The sequence below is a fragment of the Penicillium verhagenii genome, assembly GCF_028828195.1.
Source record: "Penicillium verhagenii strain IBT 33310 chromosome Unknown utg000007l_segment0_segment0, whole genome shotgun sequence".
NCBI lineage: Eukaryota > Fungi > Ascomycota > Eurotiomycetes > Eurotiales > Aspergillaceae > Penicillium > Penicillium verhagenii.
The window spans coordinates 3,027,543-3,043,302 of NW_026643171.1; the positions used below are offsets into that span (position 1 = coordinate 3,027,543).

General features: G+C 46.5%; 4 protein-coding genes across 4 annotated transcripts; 2 read left to right on the top strand and 2 right to left on the bottom strand.

The window, feature by feature from the left end:
• Positions 1-276: 276 nt before the first annotated feature.
• Positions 277-3,297, bottom strand: N7466_007792 (uncharacterized protein; the record flags this gene model as incomplete). Its single annotated transcript, XM_057167181.1, has 4 exons — positions 277-2,006; positions 2,059-2,413; positions 2,470-2,673; positions 2,725-3,297. 4 exons carry the CDS (start codon positions 3,295-3,297, stop codon positions 277-279), a joined length of 2,862 nt encoding a protein of 953 aa, XP_057020222.1.
• Positions 3,298-10,450: 7,153 nt separating this feature from the next.
• N7466_007793 (class I SAM-dependent methyltransferase) lies at positions 10,451-11,318 on the top strand (the record flags this gene model as incomplete). The annotated part of the gene is made up of 2 exons (XM_057167182.1): positions 10,451-10,556; positions 10,627-11,318. The coding sequence occupies 2 exons, from the start codon at positions 10,451-10,453 to the stop codon at positions 11,316-11,318; spliced, it is 798 nt and encodes a 265-aa protein (XP_057020223.1).
• A 569-nt stretch (positions 11,319-11,887) lies between these two features.
• On the top strand, positions 11,888-14,221 carry N7466_007794 (uncharacterized protein; the record flags this gene model as incomplete). The annotated part of the gene is made up of 2 exons (XM_057167183.1): positions 11,888-12,200; positions 12,270-14,221. The coding sequence occupies 2 exons, from the start codon at positions 11,888-11,890 to the stop codon at positions 14,219-14,221; spliced, it is 2,265 nt and encodes a 754-aa protein (XP_057020224.1).
• Positions 14,222-14,670: 449 nt separating this feature from the next.
• pup1 (proteasome core particle subunit beta 2) lies at positions 14,671-15,667 on the bottom strand (the record flags this gene model as incomplete). Its single annotated transcript, XM_057167184.1, has 3 exons — positions 14,671-15,324; positions 15,414-15,461; positions 15,542-15,667. The coding sequence occupies 3 exons, from the start codon at positions 15,665-15,667 to the stop codon at positions 14,671-14,673; spliced, it is 828 nt and encodes a 275-aa protein (XP_057020225.1).
• Between the last annotated feature and the right edge of the window lie 93 nt (positions 15,668-15,760).

Genomic DNA, 15,760 nt, shown 5'->3' on the forward strand with positions numbered 1-15,760 from the left:
AATTTGGAATTACTCGTAATTTACTTTCTGCCGGTCGGAAAGTTGAAATTGGGATGTGTCGTGAGGGTGGCCCTTATCGGCCGCTATATACCGCGTCGTTGAACGCGCTGGGGCATCTCGCCCAGATACGCGATCACATGATTCAAATGTTTCTATAGATGTTAATAATGTCTCATAATTTATTGCTCAACATTAGAATTAAAGCCTCTGATTATTGTAACCGTTCTATTTGCCTATGTTTTTCACGCTTAAATCTTTGTTCAAAAGACACCCACGTCAAACCAACCAGTCAGGTATCGCATCCTCGTCCTCGGGGTCTTCAGACAGCAACGATCCCTTCTCGATTTCACTGTCGGAGTCCTCTAAAGGCGGCGAGCGAGCCAGGTCTTGTGGTGGCGATGTTGGCCTTGAGATAATTTCAAGGCTGCCAGATTTTGAATCAACGTTTGCTGGAGAGTCCAAAGTAATAGGAACTTTCTCGGAAGACCCCTCAGGCTCGTTGCGAAATCCGCCCACAGAAGCGATTCCCGCGTCTTGCATTACAGTATCTGATTTGTGAGGAACCACGACCAGCTCATAGCGAGATGACCTTACGGCCTTCGGCTTGACTTCTCTTTGTGAAATTGGTGGAGGGTGATTTATTGTTGACACGGGGGTCAGGATCTCTTCCTCGGGTTCCTCTGGGATAAACCCACCGCCGAGATCGTCTTCTTGCTGGTTGGAGACATCCTCCGGGTAAGGAGTAGCTAGGTTGCCACCCTCGGTTGCCAGGGCTTCTCTGTGTCCCTCATCCCCATATTTTTGTGGTGAACTCCTTGTGGGTTGATCTGGCTCTGGGAAAAAACCTCCTCCCCCCTCGGGTGGGTCCACGCTTGTCTCTCTTGTGGATGAGTTTCCAGTTATCTCATCTTCGGTCGCGTAGCCTTGAACCCTTTCAGCAATCCTAAGCTTGAGTAGGAAGAGCCTCCACATTCCCAGAGCCTCTGCGCTTCTTGTTTCAAAGGCGGCATGTTGTCTTTCATCCTCCATGCTTCTCAGGACCTCCTCTAGGGCCTCCTGGTATTCAGTGGCAATTATGATACCCCCAAAGACAGCGGTTCCACGGCGGCCTTTGAAATCGAATCCAGTCACTGCATCTGCAAAGTCAACACCCAATATTCTTGCAGCTCGCGACGCCTCCGTGCGTTTAATGTGGACGGCTCCTTGTGGCACCATGCTTGGTACATAAATATCCAGGTTTCCGTAGGCGTTCTTTGGAATTCGACCTCCAACTACTGGTGGCGGCCTGTAAATATCGGTCTGGAACTCCGCATAAAGAGGGGTATGTTCTGCTTCTTCTCCTTCATCACTCGCAAATCCGCTTTTAGGACGGGTCACAGGAACGTGTTTCAGGGGTTGCTCGCCCACTTTGACATCTCTTCCTAATCGATACCACTTGTCCGCGCTTCGTACCACATGCACGTCAGACCGACGATAAACAGGTTCCAGGTTATCACTTTTGGATGTGGTTTTACTTAGTCCAACATGACCAATGACACGTTCAGGGAAGACCACTTCATTGCGACGCAGGTGTCTGTTGATTGCATAAACGGGGTGATCTTTGAAGTCCTGGATATTTCGGGGCATAGGCTCAGCGGCAGACTTAGAAGTGAGTTCGCTAATCTCGGCCTCGTCGCGATCCTCAAGGAATGGTTTTTCATAAGCCATCATTGCCTTGTTCCACCACTCTTCTCCATTCTTGGTAGACTCAACTCGAAGCTTGCGATTTTTTGCGTTAAAAGCTTTCGCGTACCGTCTTGTCACATCTCTCACGGACGCGTCATCTTCAAATGCGACAACATAACTCATGTTGTTGTATGGGTCACTTGCTGGAGGTTCAAACTTTGAAGGCTTTGCCAGAGTCTTAGTCACCACAGGGTCAATCGCAAACCACTTTTGGACTGCTTCATTGAAAACCTCGACCCAGAACACTGGGTGCATCGACTCTTGAGGAATGAGCGAAGGAGCTTGCATGACGTCAGTTTCGATAATTGATAAAAGATGATCAGAATCACCGACCTGGGCGTGTTGAAGATTGCGGTGGTCGTGAGATGAATTCAGGACGTCCAATCCGCCGAGGCCTCTTCGGAGTCGAGGAACTTCCAGATTGCTGGCGCTCATCCATGGATGTATCATAATCATCAGAAGATATTACAATATATTTGGATGCTACTTTTGAGGGTGTCATGTCCTTCACTGTACCTGAGAACGACAGTGGTTGAAGGGAGCATACTAGTCTCGCTTCTATGGAGACGGAACGTAGCAAGGCACAGAATAGCTGGGCTCCAAAATCTCGCGAGCCTTGCATCAAATTCGCCTCAGACCGAAAATCTGCTTGCGATAAGAACACTTCAGCATCCGACATAATTGACTCCTATAGATGTGTCAGGATTCATCCAATGCCATTCAAACAACTTTGTGGACCGATACCACTCTTTGTTTGAGCTGAGTTTGACCTTCGGCCCAGTGTGCTCGCTTCAGGCCAGATTTGGTGACTTGGAATTTCCGATTAAAGAGATCGGCTACTTGATTGAGGCCATCCATAAAAGTTGTTGACCGTATGTATTGCTGTTTATCCTCATCTGGGTGTAGCAATGCAATTATTCTCTTCGGAAGCATTCTTTTCAAGGAATTCTAGAACGATGTAAGAGAATTACACTGCGAAAAATAAACTTATTGACATACCTGTGTCTCATTGTCATTGCACCAGCGGTTGCGCAGGTTCACATGAGCTAAAAGGCAAAGCAGGTGAGTCTTGTGGATATCTAGACGTAATCTTCTCTCGGCTGCAGTGACGGGCTTTCTCCGGACTGCAGTCTTTTTCCGCGCCTCGGGCTCCTTGTCGAATATTATTTGGAGAGTCTCATCCCTTCCCTGCGATACAGCACTTGCACTTGGAAGCTCCTGTGCGGGTTGCTGGATATCCACATCCTCCCACTCGATATCTGATTCATCTTCTGTGGTTGAATCATAAACAGTTTGCACTTGCTGTTCAAGTTCTTGATTTGAAGTTGGCTGCTCCGCGGGATTTGATTGTGTCAATGCCGGGGGGTCGATTGGGATGGCTTTGGTATCTCCAACCCTACGTCTCTTGGTCGGCCTATCCAGATGGAACTGCTCGGGGTCTCGCGCTTCGGCCTCGTCCAGCATTTCTTGATAGATCTCTGAAACTTCATCTTCGCGCGACTTATTGTTTCTCGACTGGCGGCCACGGGTTGCCTTGCTCCGAGTGGAGCGAGCTCGGGTTTGGCGTGCCATGCCTAACTGAAGCGTGGCCGCGCATCAAGGAGCTAGGCCTGAGTTCCGAGTGGGTAATAAGGGTTTACGCGTGGCGGTGCCCAGTTCGACGCGTCTTTCGAATGGACCATGTGCTCATCAAGAAGGATTTGAAAGCTCTTGTGTCGGTTGGATCAAAAGCGGTTTAATTGCTCTGTTGATTACTAGTTAGTGGGGCCGCGATGCGTCATTACTGGCAAAATCTGACCGCTCAGATCTTACGGCCCACGAGTCACGAGTCACGACTGACCATTGACGACTCACAATCACCATCGGGCTTTAATCGTGGTGAAAACGTTTGAAGACCACGAATGGTGGAAGCTGACATCTGGAAGTTGAACGTTCAAAACACATAGATAAATGACAGGATGGCTTAAAAGCATATACATACTACATCCAGACCTTCTCAAGGTCACATATGTACCAGACATATATTACTATGGACATCTGGATGTATATCATATATGTACATATGTTACATGTACACACATTATAGACTTCCATTGGAACATTGAAGGTTCAAAAAAATGTTCCCAGGTCTACATCATTCAAACATTGAATGAAGAGGTGGGTGGATACGCAGTATGTACACACTACATACATGCTCTGGTATCATGGCATCAGCATTTGAAGCAAGCACTTGAGCACTTGAGATCAATCTTCGGAGAACACGGGAACATTCATTGAAAGCACCCCTTACATGTAAGTTTGATAAGTCCTCTAGACCCCTAGAAGCGCTAAATCCAGTTGAATGATAACTTTTACCACACAAGTGCTTGCAAATTGGAAGTCGGGGTTGAACCCCGTTTGTACATAGTACTGGTCAAACCGACGACTCACATGCCAAGGGACTCCGAGTCAGTATTGAGTCAACACTGGCAAATATTCTACTGATGAGAATTTTTGACCTCGAATCAATTCATTAAAAAAATACCTACTAGTAATAGGTAATCATATGTAGCATGCTATATCTAATCCAACGCCAGGTAGTAGTCATTATAACTGGATATTGGGCCGCACTCATACGTTCCAAGGCTATCCACCAGCAAGGGATAATAATGCCCAAGCAGATGTTTAGATTGAGACTAGATATACATATCAGATGCCTTTATCCGGATCCCAAGCCCCTGGATTTTCGGTCACTCCGAAATTCATTCTGTTGATCGGAGAAAGGATGATAAAGTCGAAACTTTCAAGTAGGCCAGAATCACAACATGCCCACATGGGCGCCACCTTGTCATTTGGTTACAACTACTGTGCATACACGCAAGGAGAATCTTGTTGAGATATTTATTTGGTGTATTTCTTTTCTTTTTTTTGATGAGGTTCAACAATTTGCCAAGGTGGTCCGATTCGACGTCTCTCAATTAACGTACCCTCGACACGACTCACCAGACATGGCAAGCTTGGAAGTGGTCCAAGCAACCTCAATTCGAACAATACATATATAAATTAAATTGCATGTTATATCCGAATGGATGCAGACAATGACAAATTATTCTCGTATTGATTGTTATAACTAGTGATGATTTCCAATTGGTTCCTTTGGGCAAAGTGAGCCGCCTTAAGCCCCTCCGTTCCAAAGCACCGGGTCTCACTCGGAGGAGTTCCTCGCAGATCACGAGAAAGTCTGCAAATCACCAACCTGATTGGTCAATCGTAGAAATTTTTATATCACAAGCTGTCAAGTGCTGGGGTGCTCCGTATTTTCCAAGCTCGTTGAGGTCTCCAAGCCCAATTTGCAGAAATTTTCGGGATTCCTCTGTATTTACTCCGTGCCTTTAATCTTCAAATATTTGTAGATTGTATTCCTACCTAGTACCCTGTCGCATTTCGACAGCGAACAAATTCGTTGCATCCATACATGACCTCACTCCAGGGCCGTCAAAGCCTGCCGATTGGACTTTGAAGGTTGGACTCCGCTTAGAGAGATCCATACTCTGTATACATACATACACTTCCGATGATAAAGTTTGGAAATGATGGCAATTCCAAATTAATTATGGGTCCTTTCTTATTCTTTTTCTTATTCGTAAACGGAGGTGAACGGAGTATACCTAGGTTACTCCGCTTACATCTAGCGAGATGACGAGACCTCCCAGGTGCCGCCACCATACAGTTGTTTACTTATCCATACTCCGTACTGTAGTTCGAATTCCGGTGTGCCCCCCCCCCCATAGGCCCAGCTGGACCGTGCTTTCTAGCCGAGATGGATATTTACAATTGGAACCTAACTAACTATGTTCCGCGTATGTGGGCCTCTCCAGCTGATCTTCGACAATCCCCGCAGCAGGAGGTTTTCGGGTTCCTAAGAACAGCCAGAACCGCGGTTGAGACCTTCCATTATAGACTAGTTCCCAGGATTACTGGTCGGCAGTCGTAGCGATGAGTACTTGGTAGGCAGGCGTCAAGCTCTGCGTCCAATCACGGGCTTAATTGTGGGGAAAAGCAGTATTTGTCACTGAAGCGGTCTACTTGACTTTCCCTGCCACCAGAATTTAGAACATCGATTTTTCTTTTCATTTGGGGGGGGGGGGGGGGGGTTTCCTTCTTCTACCCTCTTTGGGAATTCTCTTCTTATTCTGCGAGCCACGTAGTCCTTTTAAATTTAGGTGTTGATGGTGAAGACAGAAGGAGGCGTTGAGGCTTGCATGGCTCGGCCGAAGAGCCAAATTGTGGGTGTTTCAGTGGGCTCAAAACGGTAAATAAACAACATCTGAAGCTATTTGGCTTTGACGCTAGATCCCAAGGTCTTGGGTAGGACTGCGCACTTGGGCACATTCAAATAATTCATTGGATATCGTGACTTATCTTTCGGGCTAAAAACTCCGTCGTCTACTGTACATGCGCTGACGCATGGCAAGGTCGTATTTCCATCTCGCCTTCTATACATGATTGCACGGTTCACACCCGCTTTTTCTCAGCCTCTTCGATCATATCTGCAGGGGACAGCGGTCGCAAGGGCCCGGAGCCGAGCCCCTGGTGTAACCTGATGTTTGAATCTCGGCTGGTTTGCGATTCCTATTTGTGGAGTAAAACCTGGAACAACTTCCGTCGACAAGGAGCGGATCGGGCCCAAGACCCCAGAGCTCTTTTATTTCCACCTAGCTAACCGAAGATGAACCGAACCGGTCATCTAAGTCCCACCGGGGCACCGCGGAAGAACAAAAAAAAGGCAAAGCCTGGTTCCCGATTCACAAGTCAGATGGTGAATTTTGCCAGATTGTCTCTTTAGGTAGGAGATGATCAATGCCCAACTGAAGGTCCCTCAATCATAATGGGGCCTTTTGTTTTGCTTTATTTTCTTCGATTTTCTAGATGAATAAGGCCCTTCAGCGTATTGAATAATAGACCAAAAGGAAATCCGAATTATAAAAACAAAAAAAAAAAAGGTAAAACTAGAAGGATTTCTTCATGATCTCCTAGTCCCCTTGGGCAGGGTGGGCACCTGGGGCGGTACCGACACCTTGGAACCCGAACTCTTTCCCAGCCGTCGGGTCTTACAGAAGAGTTTTGACTCGTCCGATTGCTAACAATCCCCCCGTCCCTTTGAATGGAATCCCAGCGCCATGGGAGCCTGGATTTATTTCTGGAACTATTACAGGGTTGGTGATATTAACGGGGCGCGAGTTGCTTTTTTCGGTCCCTTGTTGCTCTTATTTTCTCTTTATTTTTCATTTTGTATACATGTTTATTTTACACTATTCGGGGTACTCCGAGTACAGGAAGCTCGTTGTCTTTAGTATTAGGCGCCAGTCAATTCATCTGAATTTCCATTCATGGAGAACCAGCCCCCCATCTTCATGTATCAGTTGAAACTACAGTTTTGAATTCTGGGCTGCATTTTGGCTATCTGTGTTGATTTTTAAATCAACATCTTCGTTAAGCCATGCATGATACATCCCCCAAACCGGGTTTACTGCCCGTAGGGTTTAGACTCTATACTGTATCCTATGCAGTAGCATCTCACTACGTATACGGGTTATACGACCAATACATACTAGGTACACAATTACCGCGACGGGGCGAACAATTTTCTCCCAAAAGAACAAGGGTACCATCTTTTTCAAATCCCGGATCGTCGGAGCATTTGGCTGTTCCGTCATTGATTGCAGGCTTCGGGTCCCGATAAAATAATAATAATAAAATAAATAAAAATAAAAATACTTCCCCCGCCTTACGTAGGTGGCCCAAGAAGTGTCCCTCTCTCCTTCCCCCAAAATCTCTTATCTCGTGTTCCCCGTTCACTCAAGTGCTGCCTTTGTTTTGTATAAACTTACACCAGCGGTTTTTAGTATTGCTTGCCTCTTTTTTTTCCCCCCGTCCGTGTTGCTTGAATCGACTCCATATTTGATGAATAATCATTGTGAGAAAAACAAAACAAAAAGCAAAACCTACAGTAGCTGGAGCCCAACTTGCCAGATCGAGCGACCGAGGGGTCAAGCGCCTAGATTCGAGTCCGCACGAGACGCTAATTCTGACAGATCAACTTGCCCACCGCTAGAACGAAAGGTGGCCCTCAAATGCCAGGTGGAGTTTCTATTCCGGAGGGGCAAGTCGAAATTGGTTGAAATTACACCTTGTAATTGATGCCAGCTAAGCTGATTTCATATTAGCTCTGTTGCCTTCTTTCCTATACCGCCACATGGTTACAAGGATACTCCCTCTTGATGACCCGGGAAGGAGGAACAAAGAAAAAAGGAAAAAAGGAAAAAGGAAAAAGAAAAAGAAAAGCAGCAGAGAACATAGGGCGTTTTTTGGCGTAAGGAACCCTAGCGAGGCTATCATTTCCCGGAATTGTACTCCGTAGCGAGTAGAATTCACAATATCATTCCCCCCTCTTACACCTATGTATGAGAAATCGAAAATTCCTGACAGCTCCACTTAGGCTTCCTGTCCACCATCGTTACTGCGGGGCCGAGGGGAATTCCCAGTGGCCGATCAGAAGAAGGTGTTATCACGTTTGGTCATCCTGGCTCGATCTAGTAAGAGTCAGTCACGCCCCAGATGAGAAAAATAGGAAGAACTACGAGTAAATGGCGAATTTCCGAATTTCCGAATTTCTCGTTGGTTTTCTTTCACGGAGGAACCAAACTGTCGGAAACGAATGGCGGCCAGGATCAACCATGCAGCGTTCATGCACACATGTTTGAGATGCGTATTATAATTTTTTTTTTTCAACCCTTCTAAATTCTATCTCCCAGATTCCCAGATTCCCAGGACAAAGGGTAAAGCGGTCCTTGGTTAGTCCAGTTGCCAATTCCCAAGCTAGTGGGACGGGTGATTATTGGCTGATCTAGACCTGCGAGGTTACTCCTTGGGGAGAATTTCCTGCACAGCAATAAATAACATACAAGAATTTCAAAGTTATGTTGACTTGTGTTTTATGAAAAAAAAAACAAAAACTCAACAAGAGATTAGAGATTAGAGAGAAAAGGAATCAAGGGCCCACGGCCTCAGAGTTTAACGGAAAAGACATATCAGAGTGAAGATGACGGAATCTCTGAATCTCTGAATTCCGGTTTTCCAGTATGCTGGAACAAACACCTCGGGGTTTAAAAACAGAAAATTCATGCATGTATAGAGCAGGGGCCGATTCCAATCCGAACGTCGATAGGATCGACCACGCTCGAACCGAAACAGGAAAAGGATTTGGTTTGATATGTGTATTGTGTATTTGTAGTCTCCGCTTCTTATATTTTTATTTTATCTTATTTTATTCTATTTTGTCGATTGAGATTTGTTTCCTTTTCTGTTTTCCTGTTTTTGTCTATTTTTGGTCCATTTAAAATATCTAATTCATAACCGATGTGACGATATCTCTCTTGTACTCTGTCAAACATCTACCAGAACAGGAATCTACGAAAGGCAACATTTTAAAAGGAATATAAACCCATAAAGCATCTTCTCTGCAAGTTCTATATGACACATGTGCAAGGTTTGTCCGCCCTAAGCGCTTCCCCGCTAGGAACTCCCAGCGCGAACAACTCTGACGTCCATTACCAAAAGTCTGGCTCAACTTTGTACCCCATGCACGCCTTTGTACTCCACTCCCCACCCTTGCGGGCCTTGGTAGTTGCGACATTTCTTATGTCGATCCCACCCCGACAGCTTGCCAGTATTTGATTTATAGTTGTCCGGATCGTCTTCCCGTCCTGCCAAATTATAACTTAACCCGAGCTGTCGGGCTCGATTGACTGATAATCCTCTTTCCCCCCCAAATACATTCCACCCGGCCCCAACTTTTGGTTTTTTTTTTTCCTTCTTTATTTTATTTCTCTCACCTTGGCCAAGCTTGGACTTCGGACTGCTCTCTGACGCCCCCTATCCACCTCTGCATAGCAACTGTCAATGTCGATCTAGTGTGGGACTGCATATGGAGTATCGCTAAATTTCCTCCCCTCTCCAATTCATTTCAGTGCTAGCTTCCCTCTCCTCCCCCCGGCCATCGTGTACTATAGGACTCGGGCGACTCCCGTTGGTTCGAACGACTATTAAGCGCTCGTTTCCTACCACTCCTCGGGCTTGTGCCTTTTTTTCTCTTTTTTTTTTTCCCTCTTCTTCTTTTTTTCTTATCCCCTTTGGGCATTTGAGTTCAAAATCACCGCTGGTTTGGAGCCGATCTACGTCTTTCCTGTTTCACCTTCGTTAGGGTTGTTGACCTGCAAGTCTTACCTGCCTCGGTTAACCTCACTGGATACGGATCCGAGGTCGCCATGATGAGCCCAAAGTCTTCTGTAAGCATTTTGTTCATTAATGACTTCAATGGTTGAAGCGAAGTGCTGCCGTTTTTCGCACAGAAATACTAACGTACTATTTGCAGGAGCCAAAAAGTGAATGGTATGATCATATTCTTCCAAATTAGGATCTTCCTAGTGTTCCAATGTACCATTGCCAGTTCTCAAAAAGTTACAATGTTGATTAACAAAATGACAATAGTGACACGCAGTCTTTGACGGACAGTGTAACAGACTATCCCATCGAGAATGGGAGAAGGTATCACAAATACCATGAAGGAGGTTTGTCACACTACGACACGTATCTATCTATTCTACAGATTTTCTGACCATCATTTTCAGCATATCCGTATCCCAATGATGAGCAAGAGCTTGATCGTCTGGATCTAGCCCATCATATGTTCAAACTGGTTATGAAGGATAAATTATACCATGTTCCTCTTGAAAAGCCCCAGCAAATCCTCGATCTTGGCACCGGTTCGGGTATATGGCCAATAGAGATGGGTATGCATCTCCCCGTTCTTTTTAATACACCATGTGTCATATCGATCTAATGACTCTTTATGTCACGCAGCAATCCTCTTTCCCAACACCACCATCACGGGAACGGATCTGTCCCCCGTACAACCAATAGAGGTTCCAGAGAATGTTCACTTCTTAGTCGACGACGCCACAGAAGAAGAATGGCTCTGGGACGCAGATCATTTCGACTTTATTCATATCGGACATATTTCAGGCTCCATGTTGTCTTTTAAAGAATTATTACGACAGTCATTCAAACACCTCAAACCAGGGGCACACCTCGAATGCCAAGAAATGGATCCGAAACCAAAATGTGATGATGGCACCATGCCACCGGAGAACCCAGATGGGTACAGTGCATATGCCCTGCACGATTGGTTTGATCTGAACATGCGTTCCAGCCAGGAGATCGAGCCCACTCGACAGTTCCGAATTGCCCATCGAATGGAGCGATGGATGAAGGAAGTCGGGTTTGAGGATGTTGAACAACGGAAGTTCAAGATTCCTGTAAATGCTTGGTCTACCGATGGGCATCTCAACAAAGTTGGAAAGTGGAACGAGCACAACTGGCTTGAGGCCTTGTCTGGCTGGTCATATAAGCCGTTTCTTGCTCTGGGCTGGTCAAAGCCTGAGATTGAAGTTTTCCTTGTTGATGTCAGGAAAAGCATACAGGATCGGAATGTCCATGCCTATATGGATTACTATGTGGTCACAGGCCGAAAACCACTTTTGGCGAAAACTTGATGAAATGAATGTGAGATGATAAAATATCTCCTTTCTTATGATGATGATATGTCCTATACACCATTTGATAATGTCTTCGCTGAGATGATTAGCATGATATACACCTTTGGCGAGCGAAGAGCATCTTGCATACATTGCATTGGCGCTAGGCTTTTTTTTTCTGTCTTTCTTTGCGTCATTTTTCCTTCACATGGACCTTTTTACTTTTTACTTTTCGTATTCCCACTCATGATTTTATACTTACGCATGTTGCATTGCTCGGATTACAGTGGATTCTTCAGCCTTGATGGTCCCCAAACAGATGAGCCCAAAATAGCTAGCGGGTGAACAATAAATTTACCCAGTCTCTTTTTACAAAAAATAATATAGAATTTTCAAAAGATTGTCCCAAGTAACCAAGTTATAGGACTTCAACTGCTAAGAAATTAGTAGCATATCATTGGCTGAACTGCTTAGTCATAAACGCCAAGAAATGCGCTCGAAGCTGCTTCCAAATGTTAACGATCCAGAGGGACAGAACGAGACTCCCCAAACACGGCAATTGGCTCGCATATGCCATACGACAATTCATGTCTTTTGGTAGGCATGCCTACAGGCATGCTTTAAAACCGCCCTCGGCTCCGACTCTCGATCATCCCTGGGTCAGTGACGATTTGCTTGCAGCAACCTTCCGCCGCTTCGCCAACGGTCAAAGACGACATGGCAGTTGCGTCCCCGGACCCCTGGAGGCTAGAAGAAGACTAGCCCGGCGTCGCAATACAGCACTTGCCGGCTTTGGAGCATCCCCAGTGGAAGATATCGCGTGTCTATTTGGGCGCAATGGGAGGGAACATATGAAGTGGACGGACTACCCATGGCAGAGATCGCATATCAATACTCAAGGTCAGTGAGATCGGAGTCAATGAGTACCCCCGACAGGCAAAAAAATTGAAGAAACTAACTGTCCCAAAGACCTGAGTAGCTGTGCTTTAGCAACTGCCGAGACCGCGCTTCCGTTTTACGACCATAATCCTGATCCAATTAACCCGCGGATCTTGGAAGAACAAGTTTCGACTCCCAACTATGAAAACGAACCAACAAAAACGCAAATGCTGCAAGAATTCCTAGAAGGGGACAACTGGGGGATTGAAGATGTTCGGGATTTCGCCCGCCGGTTGAGAATCGACCTACACCGAGAACCGGAATACAGCCGGCAGATCTTCGACGCATTGCTTATGCGCTCAACGACGGATTTGACGCAAGTTATCCAGTTTCTGGATGACCCGTTTTTGAATGTCTGGGGAGCTGGTAATTACATCGCTGCGGTGGAGATGTTCGTGCGGACTAAAACCAAACGTTCCAACCGAACTGCCGTGCTGAATGCCATTTCTCGCGCCCTTGAGCTGGGACTCGTCGCATCAGAGGAGATTTGTCTGATCATCAAATCTTTAACACATATTATTGTTGAGCGAAACAAGACTTTAGCAGCATGGGATCAGAAGGCATTGATGAAGCACTACCGTGCTATGTGGCAAGCCATCGGACGTTGCAACATCCTCGGATATGATGAATTGGAACAAGAAATTGTCGATACTTGGCTAAAGGAGCTCTTGAGAATCGGTGACTTTCGTTTCGCGGGCGAAATTATTGTCGCAACTCACAACGCCGGTCATAATGTCTACTGGCCTTCAACCTTTATTTTGACTTGGCTGGACAAATTCGGTGACGATATTTCGACGACAACCATTCAATTCCCCATGTCTTTGTTGAACCGAATGAATCCAGACTGTGCAGCCAATTGTCTGGTTTATATCACTGAACAACTTGCCTCCAATCAACAAAAGGAGACTCGTGATGAACGGCTTGAGCAATGGCGAAATTGCTTGCTGAACATAAATGATGCTTCAGCTATTGCCCGTTCCCAAATATGGTCAAATCTTCCACTGGCCAACACTCAATACCCTGAAGAATTATTGAGTGCCTTCCCTACAAGTTCCAACTTATCCATCCAACATCAAATTGTGCTTCGCCTATGGGTCTTACGCACCATGAGTCGATCCCTGGGGCCCATGTATCTTTCGCATGCCAAACCCACGGACCAATCCATCTATATGTTGCTTAACCTGTACGAAATCACTGTTTCACAAACGAAAGGATCCTTCCTTGCAGATCTACTGCACGGCATACACGGCCTAGATCTCCCATACAATGGCCTTCTTCTCCTCGCAGTCGATCTCAAGCTAAGAAAGCTGGTCACAAAAACCACCCGCCATACCCTTGAACGACTCGAGACCTCTCAAACTTCTCTGGCCGATCTTTGGGCAAATCCAGCTACCTACAACGGAGTGCGAACTCTTTTCTACGGTTCATTCGAACAAATGTTCAATCGACTAGACCTTCTCAGTCCCGAGACTAAAGATGAGTGTCTACGCCTTGCTAGAGTAGGCGACTCAAAAAGCATCTGGTCAATCACCAGACTTCTGCGCAACCATACCCCATTCAAAGTTTGTCTTCACAAGGCCTGGGTGCCCATTCCGCACCCGGATGAGAAAGTCCTCGTACGCTATCACCCCGGACCACGGGATAGCAGATGTCCTGATCCCCATGCCGCGGTCGAATTCATTCATCAACTGGCTATTGCATTCTCATGCTGTCAGCAGTTGACTCCCTCTCGCTCCTTTCACCTTATCCACTGGCTTTACGACTACCTCCGTAAACATGGTGGGCCTGTTTACCCATCTCTGGTGCGGGCTATGTACCACGCTGGTGTTGTTCGGTATAGGCGTGAAGGACGTCGCATTGCGCCCACTCAGTATGAGTACATTATGTGGATTATTGAGAAGTTTGAAGGGCAGGATGTTGTTGACGAGCTTCATGAGGGGCCGCAAATTGGCCGCTCGACTCGTGGTTCGTATCATGAGTAGATTTCGGCTCACATAGTAGTGCCTTGCAGGTGTGCTTAGTACATAGTAGTCTCAAGCGTTAGTTTTGTATATTAGAGATACCAGGTCATCCTCCAGGACGACCAAATGCATATACTACATTTAGTATTACCCTCCATTGATATTCATATTAACTAAACACATTTGTCATACTAGTAGTAGGTAAATATCTTGCACAATTGTTGACCGATCTGGATGCACACATGGATTGTAAAAGAAATTGATTGATTTCATTGATAGATTCTAATACCTTAGTAGCTTTAGAATCCGCTGTAGAATCCTACACCTACTAGGGATAGAACAGATCGTCTTTCATGAATGCAACGACGACAGCGAGGACAATGAGGCACAAGCTCAGTGTATATTAGACCGCCTCTGGGGCCAAGTGTACTAGCCTCCGCATCGCCTGGACCCTACTAACTCTGAACTATCTAACTGTCCACCTCCATATCTCCGGCGAGGTTAGAGTCCCCAGAAAGTGTCTCAATAGTCACATATTTCTTCATATCCTCCTTTGTGAAGATCTTCTGGTTCAAGACAGCAGTAGTACCACGGGGGAAGCGGTAGTTTCGCTCCTTTTGCCCACGCTCATTGGGCTTCTCATAATTGCGCATCAACTGCGTCGGCTTGTCATTCTCGATGACACAGACATCAACATTGCTACCAGATCCCAGATCGTTGAAGATACCGGCCTTGATAGCCTCTGCACACAACTCCACCGCACCGGCCTTATCCAAATCAGGTTTCCACATCGATTCAAACACTGACATAGCGGCCAAGGATCCAGATCCCATAGTCACGTATGGCAGCTTATCTGTGGATCCGTGCGCGTGCACGGTGTAAAGGCCGACTCCGGTTGGGTCAACACCAGCAACGACCAGGTACGCACCGATGTGACCTTGATAACGGAAGAGGTGTTGCTTCAGCATGGTCATGCAGGTGATGACACGGGGGTCGCGGCCAGTCGATAGAGCGTGCAATTCAACGTTCGAGCTGATCAGCGCGGTGGTGAATTCGGTATCAGCGGCGGTACCGGCACCGGCACACCAGATCTTCGGGGCGATGTAGTGGAGCTTCTCACAGTTCTACATTATAAAGTCCATGGTTAGTGGTTTGGGATTTGGGATTGCAGGTGATTGTGTCCTTTCGCTTCGGGGGTTTTTTTTGCCCATACCTTGTCTGCTACTATGGGTCCGCTGGTGGCTCTGGTATCTGCTGCAATCTGTAGTTCCCCCGGATATCATGTCAGCTTCCGGCCTGCTGTTGCTGGCGTGGTTCAAAGATGGTTTTGGGTGACCGTACCACTACACCATTATCGTAAATGCACCCCACGATTGTTGTACCGGTGCTGGTGGCTTTGGGAAGGGGAACGCCCCTGGCGTGCAGAGCCGCGTTGCGGTTGTAGTTGGAGAAGTCGAAGCCTGGCATCGTGACAATGCAGGGGTGGGCTGACTGGAAAGGGTTTGACTAGTGGGCGGGTGGCGAGTATATCTTTGACGTGGTGGATTTGAGTAAATGTGA